This window comes from Heteronotia binoei, chromosome 4 (assembly GCF_032191835.1).
Source record: "Heteronotia binoei isolate CCM8104 ecotype False Entrance Well chromosome 4, APGP_CSIRO_Hbin_v1, whole genome shotgun sequence".
Classification (NCBI taxonomy): Eukaryota; Metazoa; Chordata; class Lepidosauria; order Squamata; family Gekkonidae; genus Heteronotia; species Heteronotia binoei.
Window position 1 is genome coordinate 5,711,225 of NC_083226.1, and position 24,324 is coordinate 5,735,548.

General features: G+C 46.6%; 1 protein-coding gene across 10 annotated transcripts in view; it reads right to left on the minus strand.

The window, feature by feature from the left end:
* Nucleotides 1–24,324, minus strand: part of KCNMA1 (potassium calcium-activated channel subfamily M alpha 1) — an 866,219-nt gene that overhangs the window by 180,763 nt on the left and 661,132 nt on the right. For 2 of the 10 annotated variants that reach the window (XM_060236721.1, XM_060236722.1), the window contains one exon: nucleotides 15,220–15,393. The exons of 7 other annotated variants lie outside the window; for them this stretch is intronic. In XM_060236721.1, the coding sequence (XP_060092704.1) occupies nucleotides 15,220–15,393 (174 nt within the window). Of the gene's footprint in view, nucleotides 1–15,219; nucleotides 15,394–24,324 lie in introns of those variants that run through there. One more of the 10 variants, XM_060236720.1, reaches the window with a different exon arrangement.

The window sequence follows — 24,324 nt, forward strand, 5'->3', positions numbered from 1 at the left end:
CACTGCACCAATAACACTCGTACGGCTCCAGAGGGTAGCGGCAGACGACTTATAGATTGTGACACGAAGGAAAGGGGGGGTGTCACTTCACATAGATCTATGCAATGTGATGATGTCTTTTAAAAGTTACGGAACTTGTTCTTCCTTAAGAAGAACCTGCGCTACCAGGTCTCTGTGTCATTCACACTTCATGTTTCAAAAGAGTTAAGGGTCAAGAGTTTGTTATGCTGGTGCGTGGACTGAAAGGAGACCACTATCAGACTGCTTGGATTGGCTTCTGACTTATGGTGACCCTATGAATTAGTGACCTCCAAGTATAAGTTTTTGTGTGCATGTGTCTTACATGCTCAGGGAAATGCCGATTGCCACTTTGGGGTCAGGAAGCAATTTTTCTCCAGGCCATTTTGGCCCCAGGGATCCTGGCTGTTTCTTGCCATCTTCTGGGCATGGAGCCTGCAGGGGTCGCTAGGGGTGTGGAGGCAGTTGTGAATTTCCTGCATCTTGCAAGGGGTTGGACTGCATCGTGAAGGAAGTTGGAGGTCCCTTCCAACTCTATGATTCTATGACTCTACGACTGAGATCACATGCTAAATAATGCAGCTTCAATCCACTTCCAGTGCACTTTTAAACTGAATTGTGCCAGTTCACACAGTAAAATCCAGTTGCAAAGTGCACTGAGAGTGAATTGGGATTGCATTATTTAGCATGTGTCATCGCAGCCTATGATTCTATGATTCGTGCCACAGAAGAGGCAGTGACATCAAATGCAACCCAAGTCTTTTTACGCAACAGCAGACAAGGAAAATTGCACAACAAAGCTGGCCCAGCAATGCTGTGCCGTTTGAAAGATTTCCTGAAATAGTTTTGGCTCCCTCCTTCCAATCCTTCACAGCCTCCTTTTGTGACTTCTATTAAAACAAGAGATTAAAACTTGTCACAAATTATACAGGATTTGTCTGTTTATTTCAAGCTTGTGTTTCCCAGCAACAACATGAGGGGGAAGCTGTGTCTCTGAATCAAAACATCTGGAAAATTAGCTTTTGCTGTTTCCCTCAGTGAAGTCAATGTGAAATGAAGGACTCAGACAAGGCACAAAAGGAGAAGGGGAAACGTCTCTAAGGAAAACTGTCTTTGCAGCTTGTGTTCACAGCGCCAATCCAGATGCCCCGGTTTGCCTATATTACAGGAGCACACTGTGTCACACATTGTGTAGTGGTCAGACTAGGATTCTGTGGAGTTGGGTTCAAATCTTCCCTCTGCCATGGAAGCTCACTGGATGATTTTGTGTCAGTTCCTCCCTTTCAGCCTCACCAGCCACAGAACAATGGTGAGAGGGTAGAAGAAGTGGGGAGAATGAGCACTTGGGAGGAAAGGAGGAACAACAGTGCGCAAGATGCCGATGGACTGTGGAGAAGACCTAATTCCCCAGAGGCTGTGGCTACTGGCACTCCGACTAAAGCACACTATCAAGTTTGCTAAAATGCTGACTGTGGTACAGTCCATTACGAATTGTCTCGTTCCAAACTGGGAAAACAGCGGGTGTCTCGCTGCAGTCTGGGAAAGTGCTCCATAAACAGTACACGGCTTGTGGAAAACCGTTTTAGCAAGCGACCGCATCCCGTTTTCGAGCAACTGCCAAATTCAAACGAGCAGTTTCGCTCTTCTCCAGCATCTTACCAATTCAGCATTCTCCTAAGAGTTCATAACCCCGGAGTTATTGGGTCTGATGCTAATTTGAGGCAGTGCCCAATTGCATCCCTACAAATTAGCTTCAGAGACCAAATGGTATTCAATTTAGAGTTGGGGGAATCTATCCTGGAAATTGGCACAAGGGACTTTCCCAGAACACTTGACGTGCTTTCTGAACCCTGCCGTTATTTCTGAAATCTCCTTTCCCAAAGGCCCATTTAGGACCAAATTAAATGTAACTTCGACTTAATTAACATTCCAAAGTATAATGAACACAGTGTAGATTCATAGGAAACATTTATATTGTGTTGTAAAAATGGATAAAAATTTAATAACTCTTTGTTAATAAGGGGCATCTCTGCAGACCAGTAAAGCCTCAGGCAGTCTGAGGCTCTCCTCAGAGGTCTAATCCAGGTTCCCTAATGCAGGTGGAAGAAGAAGAGTTGACATTTGCTCTGAGCCTGCTCTAAATCAAGGCTCGGCTTCTTCATAAGGACTTTATTTCATCTAAGTAAAGGTCAGAATTGGGGCTCAAGGCAGGGCGACGACAGGAGCGCTCAAGAGGGAAGGGAGCCGGTCCTGGCATCTGTCGCTTGAGATTGCTCAAGAGTAGGAGAGACGGAGAGCTAACTGGCTAGCATCTGTCCTACACGGAGGAGGTAACAGGGAGAATCTGCTGCCTGGTGGTAAGGAACTGTCAGGGTGAGTTTCGTGACAACCAGCCACACTCAGGAAATAAAAATGCAAACATAATTTCCACGTCGCCTTGCATAAAGCCCTCTCTTGAAACCCGCTCCATGGGCTGAAGACAGATTTTTTTTCCTTCCCCCCTTCTCCTAGCCTGTCCCCATCAAGGCAATCCGTTCACTAGTCACTTTCCTGTGACCCGAGTAAGAAACACTACCCAGAGTGGAGACCCACAGGGATTTGTCAAAAAGACTTCACTCTGCCTCCTCTCCTGCTTCCTGCATTCCCACTTCAGAAAAAGAAAGAGTGCAGCTGAACTCAGGACGGCCCACTCCTCATATAGAAATTCCAATATATAGCAGGCCCAGATTTGCGGACATCAGGAATCAGCCCAGCTCCAACATGGTGCACCACAACAAAAACCATCAGCTTAAGAACATAAGAGAAGCCATGTTGGATCAGGCCAATGGCCCATCCAGTCCAACATTCTGTGTCACAGAAGAACATAAGAGAAGCCATGTTGGATCAGGCCAATGGCCCATCCAGTCCAACATTCTGTGTCACAGAAGAACATAAGAGAAGCCATGTTGGATCAGGCCAATGGCCCATCCAGTCCAATATTCTGTGTCACACAGTGGCCAAAAAACCCAAGTGCCATCAGGAGGTCCACCAGTGGGGCTAGAAGCCCTCCCACTGTGCACCCCGCCCCCCCCCCCCCCAGCACCAAGAATACAGAGCATCACTTCCTTAGTCATACATTTTGGCCATCTGAAACAACCAATCTTACTGATTTCCGGCATTCTACTGGAATGACAAGAGACAGCTAGAGGCGGGTGGGGCCTCTCACCTCCCCCACTTCTCATCTTTCTCCACATCTTTACCTGCAAAAGAACACACATCAGAATTGTCTGCTGATACATACCATATGAGAGATCCCTGCTCGCTCTTTGCTGATAATAGCACAGACTCCGAAACAAGAAATAATAATTGATTTGATGTAATTCAGAAGGAATTCCTTGGGGAAGGATTGTGGGTAAACTTCACTAGCCGAACAACCTATCCATTTGAAATGTCTAACATGCTAAACCCTGATGATGTTGCTTGAAATATTTTCACTGAACATCGGGGGGGGGGGGAGTTAGAAACATGATAATTTTAATGTATTGATATTAATATAAAACCTCCCTAACTCTGCAAAGGAACAGATGCACATGACCAAAGAACATCACAGTGTATCCCATCATGGGCCCAAACCAGAAAATGAGAGTGAATCGCAGAAATATCAAAACGTTAAAAGTGTTTCACAAGCCATGCGTACAGAGTACTTGCTGCTAAGTTACCAAACACACACAGGTACATTTCTCATGTCTCCATGGCACCACTACCAATTGTGTCCCTTTAAAAGAATTAAAATGTGGCAGAAAACAGTTATTTTCTTTTCCCAAGAAGGCAGCATGCTATTGTTCCTGCCACTCCCACCCCCATGCAGAAACCTGACTCTTATCTCAATAATGGTCAGCTTGTTGCTTTGTTTTGGAAACTTCAAAATATTTCCCTAACTCTGAAGCCTAAACTGAAACTGACATAACTGCATTTTATTCATCCCATTGAACTTCCTTCCTTCCCTTCCCCTCGTCTCAATTTAGACTGTACGTTTTTGAGGAGAGTGACTTGCCATGCGCTGAGGTTAGGTCATGTACTGCGCCAGGACTATGAATAAATGAAGATGGTTCTGACGCTTGCTTTATCGTATTTTGGATGTATGCTCAGATGCTGGAAAAGTTGACTATAAAGATCAGTAAGAAGAAGAAAAGAAGAAGAAGACGACGACTGCAGATTTACACCCCACCCTTCTCTCTGAATCAGAGACTCAGAGCATCTTACAATCTCCTATGTCTTCTCCCCCCCACACTCTGTGAGGAGGATGGGGCTGAGATAGCTCTCACAGAAGCTGCCGTTTCAAGGACAACTCCTGCCAGAGCTATGGCTGACCCAAGGCCATTCCAGCAGGTGCAAGTGGAGGAGTGGGGAATCAAACCCGGTTCTCCCAGATAAGAGTCTGCACACTTAACCACCACACCAAACTGGCTCTGGTTAGTCCCATACGCACTGCTTCCTTCTTTTCTTAATGGTGCCAAACGTCTGTTTACACAGTCAAAAGATAAAGGAAAGTACCCTTTGTAACACTGTAGAACTGTCCATTGTGGAAATGCATCCTACCAAATTCTCCATTACAGAATTTCATTGCAGGATTTCCCATTACAGAATTGCTCCATCCCTCCCAGACAGAGGGAATCATTGGCTGATAACAGATGGGCATTGTGGGGCGGATTGGAGGCATTCCAAATTGGGCTGGCTCAAGAAGAGCCGCCCCGAACCCTCCACACGCTCCCCTGTGAGGCAGCCCTATCCTGTCTGCGAGGTGGTTTGGCACAGTTAGATGGGGGGCGCCTCAAAAGCTGGACTGCTCTTCTTCCCCCCAACAACAAATTAAGCGCTCAAGCCGTCATGTGCTCTGGGCAGTTTTTAAGGGGGCAAAAGCTGGAAGGGGCTTGGGCAGCTTGGCAGTTTCATATGCCAAGGTGCTTCGCTTGTGCCCTTCTGCTTCCAGATGGCGAGGAGGCGACTGGCATACGGCTTAAAAAATTGCTACTGCTTCCAAAGTGGTAGCTGAGCCGCTTTGGTCGGGGAGCCGCCCTGAGCCGCTTTGGTCGGGGAGGGCGGGATACAAATAAAATGTGACTGACTGACTGACTGACTTACAGCTTTCTGAGCTGCTCTCCGGAGGCTGGAGGACAGGGTGAGAATGGGATGGGGACGGCCGGCAGATGTTGCCATTTGGAGGGATTTTTCTGGTCGATTTCAGAGGCGTCACTGAGTTGGTCCAAAGCAGCCATAAACTCTCAGAATTAGGTTTAGGTTCACTGGATTTATAAGAGCCCCGTGGTGCAGAGTGGGAAAGCTGCAGTACTGCAGTCGGGGCCCTCTGCTCACGACCTGAGTTCGACCCCAGCGGAAGCTGGGTTCAGGTAGCCGACTCCAGGTAGACTCAGCCTTCCACCTTTCCGAGGTCGGTCAAAGGAGTCCCCAGCTTGCTGGGGGGGAAGTGTAGATGACTGGGGAAGGCAAGGGCAAACCACCCCGTAAAAAATCTGCCGTGAAAACGTTGTGAAAGCAGCGTCACCCCAGAGTCAAAAAGAACTGGTGCTTGCACAGGGGACTACCTTGACCTTTTTTTATTGGATTTATATCCCACCCTCCCCGCCAAAGCAGGCTCAGGGCGGCTCACAACAATAGAAACAATAAACTACAGTCAGTAGAACAGTTCCAACAATTAAAACAGTTTAAAACAATAAAAAAACAGTTTGGTGCTAATATCAGGTTACTTTTTGTTGGTATTCCGAGTTCTTATGTGTTCTCAGTATTGCTATATCGGCAGTTTAATGAAAGGCCGGCCGGAAGAGTGCTGTCTTGCAGGCCTTGCGGAACTGAGCGAGGTCCCGCGAGGCTCTGACCTTCTCCAGCAGTTGGTTCCACCAATAGGGGGCAGCGATTGAAAAAGCTCTTATCTCTAGTGGTTTTCAATCATGCCTTCCTCGGCCCAGGGATCCATTGAAGATTTTGTGTTCCATATCTCAGTACCCTCTGGGGAACTGTCAGCGTGGCATAGTGGTTAGAGAGCTAGGCCAGGTCCTGGGAGACGCGGGTTCTAGGCACACATTCGCCACCTCAATGGGTGGTTGTGAGGATAAACTGAAAGAGAGGGTGATGAAAGAGAGCTGCGTTGACTCCCCATGGAAGAGAAAGGCAAGGTGTACGAGAAGCAAATAAATAAATCAAACTCTGCCCTGAGAAAGCCTTTCCCTCACCACTGTTATTGGAAAGGTGAGGCATTCTGAAGACTCTGCCACTCGCCACCTCCACTCAGATTACTGTCTTCAGATTCAGCCCCACTGAAATCAGTGGGACTTATGTCCAAGTAAATATGCACAAATCATGATCTAGGACAACCACAATCCCTTTCTTTGGTGGCTAGATGAATAGTGGGGAGAGAAGAAGAAGAAGATGAAGAGGAGGAGGAGGAAGGGAAAGAAGAAGAAGACTGTAGATCTATACCCCACCCTTATCTCGGAATCAGAGTCTCAGAGCGGCTTACAATCTCCTTTATCTTCTTCCCCCACAACAGAAACCCTGTGAGGTAGGTGAGGCTGAGAGAGCTCTCACAAAAGCTGCCCCTTTCAAGGACAACTCTTGAGAGAGCTATGGCTGACCCAAGGCCATTCCAGCAGCTGCAAGTGGAGTAGTGGGGAATCAAACCCGGTTCTCCCAGATAAGAGAGCTATGGCTGTCCCAAGGCCATTCCAGCAGCTGCAAGTGGAGGAGTGGGGAATCAAACCCGGTTCTCCCAGATAAGAGAGCTATGGCTGACCCAAGGCCATTCCAGCGGCTGCAAGTGGAGGAGTGGGGAATCAAACCTGGTTCTCCCAGATAAGAGAGCTATGGCTGACCCAAGGCCATTCCAGCAGCTGCAAGTGGAGAAGCAGGGAATCAAACCCGGTTCTCCCAGATAAGAGTCCGCACACTTAACCACTGCACCAAACTGGAATACTTCAGAAGAAACCAAGCTTAAATGTTAACACTGCTTATCTTTTTTACAAAAGTGCTGACACCACCAGCAATGCCCATGTGGGGTCATGTGAAACAGCAGCTGATGTGCTTCCCCCTAAGCTTCTATTTGCTAGCACAGCCAGTCTGCGGACGAGGATCCATAAGTCGTCTATGCAGCGAGACAACCTGGCTTCTTTTAAAAAGGCTGGGTATTTGTGACATATCCCCTTGTGCGATTAGTCATCTCTGTAGGTTTGAATTAATACAATTTTTACTGTGTCACTCTGCCCTTGATTTAATTGTCTTTTTATATTAGTCTCGCTAACAGAATGTCAGGCCCCAGTAACGCTAATATTCTCCAACAGAGACCGGTTGGGTCGTTCCATAAAATCTGGGTTAGGAAAACACAGCTGTCTGATTGCAATCTCTTGCATCACCCTCTAACAAGATTTTCCTGGAGGACTTAAAATCATCTTGTTGGGTGTTTTTTTTTTCTTTCCCCGCAACAGCTCCCAATCCATACCTTCAAGTAAAAAATCGTTTCTCTTATTTACGGACTGTGTTTTCTTCTCGTCGGATTTTTCAAAATAAGATCTCTATATCTCTATGCTATAGAAAAATAACAATAGTCAACGGGGAACAGGAAATTTTTCATGACTCTCTAACTGCAACAATACTGAAACCAAACGGAGGTTCTCCAGCATCAGTGCTGTTGTAAGGGATGGAAGTAGCACAAGTTTTTGTCCAAAATAATTTGGTTGTCCTGCTTTAAAAAAAAAAAAAACAATTCTTGATGTGGTTTGCCCTAATTTTTAATTATTACTGCATGTTTATTTGTTTCTCTTTGCCTTGAAAATCAAGAAAGTAGAACGGGAGAGAAAGACGAGAACCACATTAAGCGATCTTAGAAGCACACGCTGACTCAACTGGAAAGAGGGGGAGACTGTGACCAAAGCCAGCCCCATAATAGTATAATGACCTTTAATGAGTGTCTTGGGAAACAATACAGTCCTAGCATAAAAGACAAAGGGCAAAACCAATCAAGGCTTGGCTGACACTAATTCGAAATGATTTTCAGAACAACTGAAGAATGTAAGGGAGGTAATCGGATCCACCAATCTGACCTCGCTTTGATTCCAGGGCCTTACTGCTGCCATTTCTAATTGCCGAGCACTCTACATTTCACATCTGCTCATATTTAATGAAAAGCTGACTTTCACCACTGTTCTTTGAGCTAACCAGCGCTTGTCAAAATGGGCATTGTCTGACCTCTCCTCACTGGGAAGGGAAACGATGATTGCTATTGAAGCCTTGCCAATGGGATTTCCAAGGGTGTGGGAGTGTGGAAATGCAGATATGGCAACTGGGGACACCACTGGCTAATCAGCGAGCATCGGTTTACAGGGAGCACGAATTGATGTTGTCTTCATTTGTTTGTTTCTAATGATTAACCATCAAAGGTGAGTTGGTCTCTCACAGGAAGGAATGAAAATTCATTTTTTTGGCATGATGATGGAAGGGGAAAAGGAAGAAAAGAACACTAAAGACCTCTGGAGCTGTCAATATGAGTTTCGTGCCTGAAAGGAGCACACAGCTAATGTGTTTTTCGAAAGCTAAGCTGGGGTGGGGTGGGGGTGGCGCAATGATATCACAAGCAGGATGGTTTTGGGCTGAATGATAATACAAAGCCAAGATTAAACGCTTTTCCCACAGCCAACAGCTAGCCCCCGCGTCCAGTGCTACAATTTCTGTTTGCATACCCCAGACGCAAGCATAGGTAGAAAATATGCTCATTTGTGATGAGTGTATTCACAGAACTTTGCTTGCGATGAGCATCCTGATCACACACCAGTCACATTTCTCTATAAACTCTGCTGCCCAATGCACTAAGAGCAGTGCCAGGGTGACAGAGATGGAATGCCTCTGGTGAAATGGATTCTGGGGCCTCTCACCACTGCCATACCAAAGGAACTCCTACCCTTACATATTCATAAAAGCAAGAAGCTATATCTTACCACTGAGCCTTCCCCTGTCCCAAGGACCCTCCCTTCATCCCAAAGAGCTTTCTCCCAGCAGATAAGAACATAAGAGAAGCCATGTTGGATCAGGCCAATGGCCCATACAGTCCAACACTCTGTGTCACACAGTGGCAAATATATATATCCTGTGCTCCATATTTTTATCTAAACCCCTCTTGAAGCTGGCTATACTTGCGGCCGCCACCACCTCCCGTGGCAGTGAATTCCACATGTTAATCACCCTTTGGGTGAAGAAGTACTTCCTTTTATCCGTTTTAACCTGTCTGCTCAGCAATTTCATCGAATGCCCACGAGTTCTTGTATTGTGAGAAAGGGAGGAAAGTACTTCTTTCTCTACTTTCTCCATCCCATGCATTATCTTGTAAACCTCTATCATGTCACCCCGCAGTCGACGTTTCTCCAAGCTAAAGAGTCCCAAGCGTTTCAACCTTTCTTCATAGGGAAAGTGCTCCAGCCCTTTAATCATTCTAGTTGCCCTTCTCTGGACTTTCTCCAATGCTATAATATCCTTTTTGAGGTGCGGCAACCAGAACTGCACACAGTGCTCCAAATGAGACCGTACCATCGATTTATACAGGGGCATTATGATACTGGCTGATTTGTTTTCAATTCCCTCCCTAATAATTCCCAGCATGGCGTTGAAGCTTTTCCTCTGAAGGGATGTACCTGGATCAGAGTGGCAGGATTTCAAGGGTTATCAGTCATGGGTGGACTGGCAGCTTGGCAAGGTTACCAGGTGCCCCCTGGCCACTGGTGGGGGGAGGGTTGAGGCGTGTAGCCTGGGAAGAGGACAGGGACCTCAGTCGGGGACAACACCATGGAGAGTCTACCCTCCACCAAAGGATCTGTTTTCTTCAGAGGGACTGATCTCTACGGTCTGGAGAGGAGCTGTAATCCCTGCAGATTCCCAAGTAGGGTTGCTAGCCCTGGGTTGGAAAACAGGTGGTGATTTGGGGGGGGGGGGTGAAGCCTGCAGAGGGGAGGCCTTTAGGAGGCGAGGGGCCTCAACAATGCTATGGAGGCCACCTTCCAACACAGCTGTTTTCTGGGGGTTCCTGTGCCCCAGGCCGGCTCCTGGGCCCAAATGTTCTACTCATGCATGCCCCGATGACATAACACCTCCCCCCGACTTTGCCAAGGCTTCCAGAGCCTCGGGAGGCCTCGGCAAAGTCAGGAAGGTAGTGGGTGCACCTGGAGCCAGGCTCTGAGCGCGCTCGCTGTCAAGCAAAGATCACTGACCACTTGCCCTTCTTAATCGGTTTCTTAATCTTCTCTTTTTTGTTACCAGCTCATCTTCCCTAGGAATTGGGAAGGCAGAGAACAAGCTGCCTCGGAGGCTATGATAGAAAGGTGGGATATGGTTTAATTAAATCAATACATGGATTAAACACAATTAGCCACTAAGGAGAGAGAAGCATCAATCAACGAGCAACAGAGAAATGAAGAAAGGTGGCAAATCCTCCTATGAGAGCCAGTTTGATATAGTGGTTAAAACAAACAGTCTCTAATCTGGAGAACCAGGTTTGATTCCTCCTCCTCCTCCTCCACATGCAGCCTGCTGGGTGACCTTGGGCCAGTCACAGTTCTCTCAGAGCTGTTCTCTCAAGAGCAGTTTTTGAAAGAACTCTCTCAGCTTCACCTGCCTCGTGAAGAGAAATGAAGGGGAGGAGATTATAAACCACCTTGAGACTCCGAGTAAAGGGCGGGGTATAAATCCCAGCTCCTCCTCCTTTGCTCACTTCTGAGGAACTTTTAGGATTCTGGCTGCTTTCTACATGATAGGTGTCACCAGGGGTAGAATTCTAGCAGGAGCTCCTTTGCATATTAGGCCACACCCCCTTGATGTAGCCAATCCTTCAAGAGCATACAAGGCTCTTTTTTGGAAGCTCTTGGAGGATTGGCTACATCAGGGGTGTGTGGCCTAATATGCAAAGGAGCTCCTGCTAGAATTCTACGTCTGGGTATCAAATACAGGCAAACTCTCATAATTAGTTCAGGTTTATGCACCGCCTTACCATAGGCCTATGTTCAGCATGGAAATGAGACTTTGGGCTTTCCTGCTTTACTCAACTGTAAGTTCCTGGCCGTTTTCCCACTTACCTTACCCCGGAGCGACGTCCCTCTTCACCGCGCTGCGTCTGCATGGATTTTGCACAAACTACTGCGCAGCACCAGGAAGAGCCGTGTAGTCCCGGGGCTTTTGCGTCGCAAATGTAAACCTGCTTTTTGGCGGTTTACATTTGCGATGCAAAAGCCCCGGGACTACGCGGCTCTTCCTGGTGCTTCGCAGCAGTTTGTGCGAAATCCGCGCAGACGCAGCGCGGTGAAGAGGGACGTCGCTCCAGGGTAAGGTAAGTGGGAAAATGGCCCCTGTTTCTTTTCTTTTTTGGGGGGGGGAGGGGGGTTTCCTGTTCCACACATGCTTTGCTCCCTATGGTGGCTGATTTGATAGTACACCAGTTTATGACCAGCACAAAAACCTGCACTTTAAATCTGCAGTGAGATAAAGCTGGATAAAAACCAATGTAGTATCAAACTGAGGAGCAAAACACTGAATAGGAAAAAAATAAAACTCCAGAAGAAACTCTGAAATTTCCAAGAGAGGAAAACGAGAATGTGGAAAAATCACTTGTCCACAATTTTTTAAAAAGCTTGGTAACGGCATGTAGCATTGATGCTGCCTGCTAAAAACTTCTTGATTCATCATTGGGAGCTGTCCGTTTGAACAAGGTGATGCCCAAGGGCTGTCCCTCTGTTAACCAAGGAAGTCAGGCTGGCCTGCTTATGACCATATACTTGTGAACAAGAAGAAGAAAAAGAAATTGGATTTATATCCTCCTCTATACTCTGACATTCAGCCCCGTGGCAAAGAGTGGTAAAGCAGCAGTACTGCAGTACTGTGGTCTGAACTCTCTGCTCACGACTTGAATTCGATCTCAGCGGAAGCTGGATTCAGATAGCTGGCCCAAGGTTCACTCAGCCTTGCATCCTTCCAAGGTCGGTCAAATGAGTACCCAGCTTGCTGGGGGGAAAGCGTAGATGACTGGGGAAGGCAATGGCAAACCGCCCCGTAAAAAGTCTGCCGTGAAAATGTCGTGAAAGCAACGTCAACCCAGAGTCGGAAACGACTGGTGCTTGCACGGGGGACCTTTCCTTTCCTATACTCTGAAACAGAGACTCAGAGCAGCTTACAGTCTCCTATATCTTCTCCCCCCACAACAGACACCCTGTGAGGTGGGTGGGGCTGAGAGGGCTCTCACAGCAGCTGCCCTTTCAAGGACAACCTCTGCCAGAGCTATGGCTGACCCAAGTCCAAGCCAGCAGCTGCAAGTGGAGGAGTGGGGAATCAAACCTGGTTCTCTCAGATAAGAGTTTGCATACTTAACCGGTACACCAAACTGGAAAATCTTAAAAGTTAACACAAACTTTCGCAGCAAGTGTTGCCATCTGAACACTAACTTACATCTTAGCCTCCAGCTCCTTCGCAGATCAAAGACAACTAGAAGGTATCCTTGCGGTAGAGTTTTTGGAAAGGAAGGCAGTGTTTTAAATATTTAAATTGAAAATCCTACCGGAGACACAGTTCTCCCTTTCAATTGTGCAGTTGTCGATGCTATTGCTTACCAACTTACCCTACTCTGATTGTCATGCCTGCTGCTGCCTTTCTTATGCTGGCAAGACTCGGCCAGGGCTATACATTTGATCAGGGCTTTTTTTGTTTTAGCAGGAATTCCTTTGCATATTAGGCCACACACCCCTGATGTAGCCAATCCTCCATGAGCTTACAGTAGCCTTGTAAGCTCTTGGAGGATTGGCTACATCAGGGGTGTGTGGTCTAATATCAGAGGTTGTTTTGTAGAAAAATAGGTGGTGGATCTTATTAGCATAACTCATTGGCATCTGCCACCCTCCCCCCAGCCAAAAATAACCCGATGCAAAAAAGGAGAGCCCTGTGTGAGTGAGGCCTGCTTGGACTGGCTAGAGACCCAGCCCAGGCCTCACTCACCAGGGGCTTGCCTTGGCCACCCCCCCACAGTCAAAAGGCCAGCAAGCCACCCGCTGTCCAAAATCACGTAAGAAGTGGAGAAAGGGTGGTGCGGGCTTCTCCAGGGTTTAATGAGGGCTGCTGGGGGTGTGGCAAAGCCCCTGGGGGCTGGCTGGCTGCCCGCTCTCCTCATCCAGGGGGGTTTGTGATGCAGCTGCGCTTTCTGTTCAATGGACAAGGGAGGGAGGTGGGGAGGAGGAGGAGGGGGAACCCTCAGAAAGGGTTCAATCTGAGGCCTGCCTAATATGCAAAGGAGTTCCTGCTACAAAAAAAAGCCCTGCATTTGTCTCATATCGTTCTATCCTGCACTCTCAATGCAAGATACCTCTTACAGTGGCTTATGACAAGCATTATAACAAGACACATCAAATCATTTAAGAACAAATCAGCATAATAATCCATGAGAACGACAGCAATCATTAAAAGCAACCAGCAGTGGGGAAAAGCAATGAATCAGAACGGCGATACACCAGTCTTTAAAACAAGGTGTGACCCAGGGTCTTTTCAAGGTAATGTCACCCCTCGACGTTTCTGTTCCTTTATCTCAAAAGTATTCTCAAGCATACCCAGGAAAACTTTAGTATAACACAGTGGGCGTTTTCGCACTGACCTTAATCGGCAGCGACGTCCCTCTTCACCGCGCAGGATCTGCGCGGATTTCGCACCAATTGCTGCGGAGCACCCGGAAGAGCCGCAAAGTCCCGCGGCTTTTGCGGCGCAAATGGAAACTGGTTTTTGGCGGTTTCCATTTGCGCCGCAAAAGCCGCGGGACTTTGCGGCTCTTCCGGGTGCTCCGCAGCAATTGGTGTGAAATCCGCGCAGATCCTGCGCGGTGAAGAGGGACGTCGCTGCCGATTAAGGTCAGTGCGAAAACGCCCATTAACTGCTGTGGTCAAGCACTGATACATTTGGGTTTAAATACCAGAACACACTTCCACACAGAAAGATACTGAGCCATGAAAGATAATATAAGGGGGAAAAATGCAACACCAATTCCTATCTCTGTTCAGTCATAATAACTTTCTATCCAGGGCTTTTTTTTGTAGCAAGAACTCCTTTGCATATTAGGCCACACACCTCTGATGTAGCCAGTGAGGAAGACAAGGCTGAGTGTGTGTGTCTGTGTTCTTTATAAAGTTTATAAAGTCCCCTACCTGGCGTTACATTTTATGACACACGTGACATGGCCTAGCCCGACAAGGTGAAGACCCAGCCCTCTTAACAGATGGCTTTGACACCCCTGATCTATAGCATTCTCCCCAACCTGCTGGCTGTACATCTGGGAATGGTTTCCCTATGGCAACCAGGAATGAAGCACTAACTGTGCAGCATCACCAACTATTTATAGTGTGTGTATCAATAAGAAACAAAATGCCAAGCAATTGCCAATTTGAACAGCTCACAAGCGTGCAAGTGTACTGTGTGGGAGGGGGGGCTGTCTGTCACCAATAAACACATATAAGCAGGGGTGGAATTCTAGCAGGAGCTCCTTTGCATATTAGGCCACACACCCCTGATGTAGCCAATCCTCCAAGAGCTTACAAAAAAGAGCCTTGTATGATCTTGGATGGAGCCCCGTGGTGCAGAGTGGTAAAACTGCAGTACTGCAGTCCAAATCCTCTGCTCACGACTTGAGTTGAATCCCAACGGAAGCTGGGTTCAGGTAGCTGGCTCAAGGTTATCTCAGCCTTCCATCCTTCCGAGGTCGGTAAAATGAGTATTCAGTTTACTGGGGGGAAAGTGTAGATGACTGGGGAAGGCAAGGACAAATCACCCCGTAAAAAGGCTGCCGTGAAAACATCGCGATGCGACGCCACCTGAGTCAGAAATGACTGGTGCTTGCACACCTTTACCTTTTTTAGCTCTTGGAGGATTGGCTACATCAGGGCGTGTGTGGCCTAAGAGGCAAAGAAGTTAGACTGCTAGAATTCCACCCCTGCATATGAGAATTTTTTTTTTTTTAAATGAAGTACATTCCAGCATATATAAATACATAACTGTGTCGGTGAAAGTTTTCATAAAGAAAAAATGTGCCAGTACCACTTATTTCCAAAAAAACCAATAGAACCACAATGTACGACACAGGACAGGGATGGTCACCACAGACACCACAGACACGGAACAGCGTGTGCGCCGGGCGTTCCAACTTACAGGCACGTAAGGTGGTGGAGCAATCATTAACAGAGACAGAAGAAAGTGGGCAGGCGCTCTCAAGGGTGTCCAGGTGACTGGGCACGGGGCCTGGCATGCAGGGGCAGTCACGCTCAGAGCGTCCACAACCAAGACAACATGCCAGTTTGAGTCTCTTGCAGATGGACGTCTGGGCTATAACCGCGATTCAGATGGGGAGGAGAGGAAGAGGAGCAGGTTAATGGAAAGGTTAGAGATCACAAAGCAGCTGGAAGGTCATTCCAGAGGCTGAACAGACAGGCCTTAGTTTATGACAGTCTTGACCCAGGGACGAAGGATAATGCCGATTATCAGAAGCAGTTCAAACCATAAGGGGTGTGTGGGGGAATCACAGGACAAGCATAATTGTTCAAGTTTGAGGTTTTTGGGGTGAGTGAGGGGTGGAGGTAGAAGAACCAAGTAAAGGCAGGAGACCATAAAGACTCACCAGTGCGTATACAGTTTAAGGGGGGAAATGTTGTGGAGAGGGGGGGAAAGTGCCAATCAAAGAAATCAATTTGAGCAGTTTGCTTAGTTTGCTAGGTTTGGGCCTTGTTAAGCAATGCCTCAAATCAACCTTGTTGTTAGTGAGTTCACCTTCTAGACCTGTCGGTGGAAATAGAAATGCTCTGACAGGATAACCAAATTCTGTTTGTGTGAGAGATGCTGCTTTAAAGAACCACTGCGGTGAACACACAGAGGGCATCACCAGAAGCAAAGCCAATACGGGTCCATTGGAACATGGCGGACCAATAAGTCGCAAGCCAATCATCCACCTATTTCTGTGGTGGATTTCAGCATCGCAACCTCTGTGAGAAATCGATTGGAAAAGCCATCATCAAGTGTCACGAAGCCATCGATTTCTCCCTTTTCAGCAGGGCTGACAAAACTCGAGGCTCACTGACAGTTCCTCAGCTGGCATTTGGCCAAGAAGCCTCATTGGTCTGATTCTTCTAAAATGATTTCAGAGACATGCAAATGAGAAAAACCAAAGGGTCGCTTATAATCGTTTCCCATGTTGCAATGGACCATATTTATTGGTAATGGCTCAGCATAAACTCATCTAATTCCAGTGACAGCGAAACAGATGGCAGGCAGCCCAAAAACACAAACCTTAAGAGCAGACGTAGCCAAAAAGTTTTTAAAAAATTGGCTTGTAACCTTACATTAGAAACTGTCGTTATTCCATGTTAATTTAAAACATTTCCCATTGGCGGTGCAATTTTTTTTCCTTTTTTTTACAAGAAAGGAGGATATAAATCTACCAAAATGGGTCAAGCCCTGTTCTAAGGCCTCTATGACTTGCCATACACAGTATATTTGTCAAGCAATGGGTAACGTCATGGTTGTGGGGAAACAGGCATTGAGGGAGATGGATGAGCAAATCTCTTCAGCGGGGACTCCTTCCCTCTAAAACTCTCTGCGTTTCTCGTGGCATGGACTCTTAGCATTCTGTTAGCATTATCTTGCAGCTGCTCAGATATGTCAACATGCAATGTCAGGCCTGATCAGCACGCCATACATCAAATCCCCGCAGCCTGGATTTTAGAATGCCGGGATCCCACTACAGTTTTTGACGGGCGGCCATTTAGGCTACAAAGAGTTATTCAGAATACAGCAATCTGTTTTCCAGTATTCCTCCCCTCTCTCTCTCTTTCTCTCTGGCTCATTTAAGAGTTGGGAGAAGTGAGACCAAAAACATGATAATTCAACAAGATTATGTTTGTCTGTGTTTCATTTTTCCTTTTTTCTTTTCTTTTTTTTAAAGCTCATTCTTTGGTTGTTCCTTGTTTAAGGGAGGGAGATTAAGATCTTTGGTCTGAAATGCACTCCAAATTGTTGAGAGGAAGCAGAATATTCATCTGTGAGTGATAGACACCTTGCTTTGAAGAATCGTCTAGTAATCAAAAGCTGTAGTGAGACCCAAGGAAACACCCGCTGTATAATATTTTGATACTGGTTAGTAACAGTCCCTGTTTTCATTCCCATCTAAAACTGTATTTTGTCAAAAGCCAACAAAAAGAATAAGCCACAAAGGAGGAAAAAAACAGGAAAGGAAGACATTTTAAGAATCAGTTTCATCAACAATTTCTTCATCACTTTTACCCAGTAATGGAACTGGCCTATATAGAGACCCAATGCATTTGAGGGACTGTATTTTAATTATTAATATATTAATGATTCTGAGACCATGCATAATTTCTTCATCATCAACTTGGTCAGCATGCAGGGAAGCAGGATCTGATAACAAACATCTTGAAATGGACTTGTGAGGAAGGTTTTTTAATCAACCGTCGTGTAAAGCAATCGCATCATCAGAGAAACACAGTTGGTAAGTCATCGTGCTTATTACTCCTCATTCCTGTTAGCACAGTCATTTGGCATTCATACCAACGGAACGGCAACATAAATATTTTGAAATGCATCTGTACACACAACAAGATGGAGTTATTAAGAATAAATGGTTGCCGAGCAGATTACAGAGGGGATAGAATGATTTAAAACGGCACATCCACGCACATACTGTTTCCCATTAAGCTGCCATAAATGTTAATTAAACATGGCAATCAGCAAAAAAAAAAAAGAGAGAGAGAGATGGGAGACTTTTCTGTTACGGCTTCATTAATCAATTCCGGGCCTCACAGGTTCTCGCGACACCTCTGAAATCTCTTGAAAAGCCAAGGCTGATGTGGCTTAGAAGCCTTAGAAGAAGACATCCAGGCATCCAGCAATATTCCTAGTTTGAGGAGTGAAACAAAGAGGTATGAGGGCTGTCTTTTTCTTTGCTGATTACCCTTTTTTTTTGTTACCATTGTCTCTCCAAGTCTACCACTCCCCTTGTCTTGCTGAAACAGCATCAATGGTAGCAAAAAAATAGATCTAGGAGGACATCTAGTGGATCTCCACCAGACAGCAGCTGCCTCAGGAGATCCTGGACTCCAGTCAGTCAGTTGAGCGGTGAAATGAGAGAGAGCGAGAGAGATGGACTCCCTTTAAGAATTGAAATGGATACGACGTCATTTCAATTCAGCTCCTCTTATGATCCACAGCGAGAGGTAAATGACAACAAAGAGAAACTTCACAAAGAAATTACGCTCACAAAAGGGAACTGTGGTGTTACAGGAACAGCTAGGCTTGATTTAATTTTGCCTCATGGCAACGTTGGTTAACATCATTAGGCTAAAGAACTGCAAAGGGTTCCCCACGGTACTGTTTCAGGTTTGGGTTTTTTTTGTTTTGTTTTTGGTATAAAAAAAATACAGCAGTGTGTCTTAAAACTGACAGTTGATTCCCCCTCCCCTTGATGTACCAGGCAGAGTTCTTTCTCACTTATTGCACCGTTTGCCTGAAGGCAACCGTCCCCAGCTTTTGTAGTCTTTATTTATTTATTTATTTTTGCTATCCCCCCCTTCCTAAAAGTTCTGATTTTAAGACTTGTCAGTTGAAGGGAACTGTGCCGGCTGCTTCCTCTAATCTGCTGGCTCCCAGGATTCAGCCATCAACGTTCCTTTAATGTCAGAACAGCCAGACACCATCAGACGCCCCTTCTGGTTTCCCTTAATGCTTCCTACTACTGAAGTTTAACAAATGGTTGGATTTTATGTTTCTCACTTTTCCTTCATTATACATTATGGGATAGAAGAGTGCTTCCTAACAGCCAAATCTTCCCCCTCCTTTTTAAAGCAGAGATTTAAACACCACCAAAACTGTTCTGTTTCTGCTCTAGGTGTAGACATGTGCTATGTGCAAATAAAAGAGCCCCGTGGCGCAGTGTGGTAAGCTGCAGTACTGCGGTCCTAAGCTCTGCTCATGACCTGAGTCCGATCCCAGCGGAAGCTGGGTTCAGGTAGCCGGCTCTTGGTTGACTCAGCCTTCCATCTTTCCAAGGTCGGTAAAATGAGTAACCAGCTTGCTGGGGGTAAAGTGTAGATGACTGGAGAAGGTAATGGCAAGGAAAGGTCCCCTGTGCAAGCACCAGTCGTTTCCGACTCTAGGGTGACATTGCTTTCACAATATTTTCATGGCAGACTTTTTAAGGGGTGGTTTGCCCTTGTCTCCCCCAGTCATTTACATTTTCCCCCCAGCAAGCTGGGGACTCATTTGACTGATCTCGGAAAGATGGAAGGCTGAGTCAACCTCGAGCTGGCTACCTGAAAACCCAGCTTCCGCCGGGTATCGAACTCAGGTTGTGAGCAGAGCTTAGGACTGCAGTACTGCAGCTTTAACACTCTGCGCCACGGGGCTCTTAGGTAATGGCAAACCACCCCATAAAAAGTCTGCCATGAAAACGTTGTGAAAGCAATGTCACCCAGAGTCAGAAATTACTGGTGCCTGCACAGGGGACTACCTTTACCTTTTATGTGCAAATAGACAACACTTATTTAACATTCTTGGTCTCTGCAGCCCTGTTATTCATACAACTGAAGGCAATTTCTGAACCAAATCTGTATTTCACAAGCATTCTGGCTCATTTGGAGACTTACAAGAGCTGTTCTTCCAGTAGAAAACTGTGCGCCCCTGCCCATCTGTTCACCACCCATCACGCAGAGCATGGCAAAGTGAAGGGGTGCAAAGGGCAGATCCCCCACCGTACCAATGGGTCAGTGCCAAGGTAATCTGTCTGAACTGGGCCTTAGCCTGACCCTGAAAATTCAGAACTCTAAATGACCAAGAGAGCCATTCTGACAGTGAAATACATTTGCTCCTGAATTACTAAGTGACTTATGCAATCCTGTACTCAATTACTTTGCAGAGTTGTGATTCATTATTAAGAATCAACTTGGTTTAGTTTTTCTTTTTAAAGAAATCAAACTCTATTCTGAGACTTCAGAACTTGGGTACAGCAAGAGCCCCGTGGCACAGAGTGGTAAAGCTGCAGTACTGCAGTCCGAGCTCTCTGCTCACGACCTGAGTTCGATCCCGGCAGAAGCTGGGTTCAGGTAGCCGGCTCAAGGTTGACTCAGCCTTCCATCCTTCTGAGGTTGGTAAAATGAGTACCCAGCTTGCTGCAGGGAAAGTGTAGATGACTGGGGAAGGCAATGGCAAACCACCCCGTAAAAAGTCTGCCGTGAAAACGACATGATGCGACATCACCCCAGAGTCGGAAATGACTGGTGCTTGCACAGGGGACTACCTTTACCTTTTTAATTCCCCCAGGCTACACTATATATATATTTTAATCTTGAGGGCACTGGTATGTTTCCTCCTTATCTGCCTTCTGGTGGTTGATTGCTTATCCTGATTGTTGTCTCTTTGTGGAGAAACAGAGAGGCAAACTACAATGCCCACAATTCAGCAGAGACTTAGGTCAGCTTTCAGATTGTCTCTAGATACGAATCTAGCAGCCTCTTAGAGATTGACAAGGTTTTCATAGGTTGCGCACTGACTCTCGAAAGCTTCCACCCCCAAAATCTTGCTGGTTTCTAAGGGTTTTCTGGACCTGATTCCAACTGTTCTACTGTAGAACAACATATCCTGTGAAGAAGATTGCGTCTCTCTTTTTCACAGCTTTGCATCTATAGCTTCTTCCAGCATAATGCTCTTTTACAAGTCCCATCCCTTCCTTCACTCATGCTCTTTGCCAGAAGGAGAATTCAGTATATGGATTTATGCTGTGTACAAATCCTCTGTGAGGAGCTGAGGTCCATCTGAAACAGGCGCAGTGCATGGGGGTTCTGGCACCTCAGGCAGAAACCCCAACGCGCCCCCCCCACCTTGGGAGCAAACTAATTGCATGCACGTGAAGTCACTGCAATGGGCACTCGCTGCCTTTCCCTGCCCAGTGTGCTCCAAGTTCAGAGTGCGCTGGGCAGGGGAATCTGCATTCTTCCTGGGCTTTGAGGGATCAGGGAAGTTCCCCCAATTCCTTAAAGCCCAGAAAGAACAAGTTTGGAGCATGCTAGGCAGGGGAAGCCTCGTTCTTCCTAGGCTTTGAGGGATCGGCGAGCCCTGGGAGCCAAGAAAGGCTCAGGGACAGCGCGAACAGGGATGGGGAGGGTTTGCTCGCCCCCACCCGCGCCCCTGCTGGGAGCTGGGGCCCCAGGCAGTTGCCTCGTTCGCTAACTCCCATGCACCGGCCCTGATCTGAAGGCAATGGCAAAACTCTGGCTCAGATCCACCAACCCACAAGCAGCAAGTACAAATGGAGCTAGAGCAGTTCTGTTTGCACTAGCTCTTGTGCAACGTCTAGTGGTTTCCTCCCTAGCTCTCGTGCAAGCCGAAAATGCTGCGCTGGATCTAACCATGACCAATTTCACACTCAGCTTACCCCCTGTCACGTTCCTCTTCTCTGCACAGCGTCCGTCGGATTTCCCACTATCTGCACTGGAGTTACAGGAAGCGTCGTGGCTTTCATGCAGCGAACGGAAACCACTAAAAACCAGTTTCCGTTTGCTGCACGAAAGCCACGACACTTCCTGTAACTCCGGCACAGATAGTGGGAAATCCGACGGACACTGCACAGAGAAGAGGAACGTGACAGCGGGGTAAGCTGAGTGCGAAATCGGTCAAACTCTGCCTTAATGGTTCTGGATTGTATCTTTAATGGTCTATCCTTCCAGTAGGTGCCCCACCTCTAAAGAAAAGCTGGACCCAAAAGCTGGCTTTACATTCAGAGTCTTTCTCGTTCCATCGGAGAATCACAGGGAGAGGGGTGGGTGCCGAAGCCAGAACAACTGAAATCTGACTCTTTGACCTTTTATGAAGTTATCTGGGCCTACTGCATAAAAGATGGAAATCCGATGTGAAACCTACTTAACAAGACAATAAGGAACCATCAGGTTCACGACTGTCTAATTATAGCTTCATATCCTCCCCTCTCCCAGTATGCTGATAAATTTAAGTCTATAGGGTCAAAAAAGAAAATGAAAAAAATGCAACAGAACTTTAGAGTTTTGTTTGCAAATCCAGAAGTGTTTGAGGATGGAAGAAGACATTTGAGAATGGAGAATCAGGTAGGTGTGGCTACTTTCTCCTCCCCTCTCCTGTGACAACAGGGCAAACACTTGCATACCTGTAACAAAGGCTATGGGCCAAAGAAGGCATGGCTGGAGGATCCGTGTGTATTTAAGCACATGGTCACCATCTCTCAAGTGGAAAGGGGGGACTATTTAAAAACACACACGCACAAATGAGGCATGTAGGTGAGGGGAGGTACATCCTACCCCACTGCCCACCTGACCATGCTCCACTGGATCGCTTTCAGCGGTTTCCTTCTAGCCTAGCTCACTTCTGTAACTGGAGAGACACTGGAAGAAAAACGCTTCAAAGCCTAGCTTCTCCCAAGATGAACTTCACCTCCTGAGAACTTCAAATCTAGCAAGCAATGCAGACACTTTGGTCCAGAATTCTGTCCTGCGATGGGCTGGTTTTCTGATGAAGGTTATGTTGTAAATACTCATGAGAGGGCCAGATGGGCAGGAGAGGGAAGATTAAGTCCATTCAGTAAACATTCTGATACAAACTTCATCTCCTCAGTGCCTACCTATTAGACGGATCATCAGGGGTGGAATTCTAGCAGGAGCTACTTTGTATATTAGGCCACACGCACCTAATTTGGCCAATCCTCCAAGAGCTTATGTGGCTTTTTTTTGTAAGCTCTTGGAGGGTTGGCTACATCAGGGGTGTGTGGCCTAATATGCAAAAGAGCTCCTGCTAGAATTCCACCCCTGCAGATCATATTCTGCTGTAGACTGGTTAAGGAGGCCCCTTTATAACATCTGAAAACATTTTTATTCATACTGTTAACTCTTATCTCTAAAGAATTCTAAAGAAATCAGAGAAGCCACACAGTAAGAAGGGGCCAAAAAGTTTAAAAGCTCAATCTGATCTGATGGCTGATCTCTCATGGGGTCCAACTATAAGCAGCCTAAGCACAAAACTGGTACCCCAGTGGGTGGGTGTGGCCAGATCTCTGGGGAAAACACACACAGTTGGCCCCCATCCATATAGCCTAGTTTGTTTTAATGGCTGTTTGTGAAAGCAAGATTCAGCTGGTAGCTGACCACTAAAGTCCTGCAGATTCTAATTTTGTTGTCTTTGTTCTCGAGCTGGGGAGCAAGCTAGGATTAAGTCAAGTTTTTTTGATTCACACACCACGGAAAACCAGTTAACGGCAGTTAATGTCACATGAAGCCATGGTTTCAGATCTTGGTTTGATGGACACTAACTAACCATACTGGCTCTTACATGTCTTTAACAGGCATGGCTCCCCATTAAGATTCCAACATGTGAAACCATAGTCAAGCCACTAAATGAAATCATGGACCAGTTTTGCATGAAACTTGTTCTGGGTGGAGAGCCCTTTTGCTCCAGAAACTTTTCTCCATTTTCACACGAGTTGTCCTGGAGCTGCGAGTTGGCGCAGCGCTCTTCTGCACTCAGCAAGGTCCTTTTCCAAGCGGTTGCTGCTTGCTGCAGGAGAACGGCGCATCAACTCGCAGCTCTAGAGCAACTTGTGCGAAAACAGAGAGAAGCGCTGGGATCAAACGGGCTCTCCACTCGGAACAAGCCCTAGTGTGAAATCGGTCAGGATTTCAGATCCTGGTTTGATGGTCATTAACCAATGGAACTGATTTTATTCGCCCTCAGTCCTGAAACCTGCAGATTGGAAGAGGTGCTAAGGATTTCCTGTTAGTGACCCTATGCCTTACCATCCCTGAAATATGGTTGCCACAGACCCTTAGAGAGAGGGAATACTAAACCTTTTGTGGTATACAAGTAGGAAATTTCAAATATGTCCAGGGATGAATTCTGTTCCGGGGTAGAATTCTAGCAGGCGCTCCTCTGCATATTAGGCCACCCCCCCGATGCAGCCGATCCTCCAAGAGCTTACAAAAAAGAGCCTTGTAAGCTCTTGGAGGATTGGCTACATCGAGGGGGTGTGGTCTAATATGCAGAGGAGCTCCTGCTAGAATTCCATCCTTGATTCTGTTTCATGTGGACAGGCAGTAAATGGGAACAGTACTTTCCTTCCACATAATAACGCATGAGGAATTAGGTGATGTTTTATATAGATGACTCCTGATTAGGAAACATGAAAATACCAATTAGAGGTGGGGCAGAGTGGAGAAAAAAGATGACAAGGGA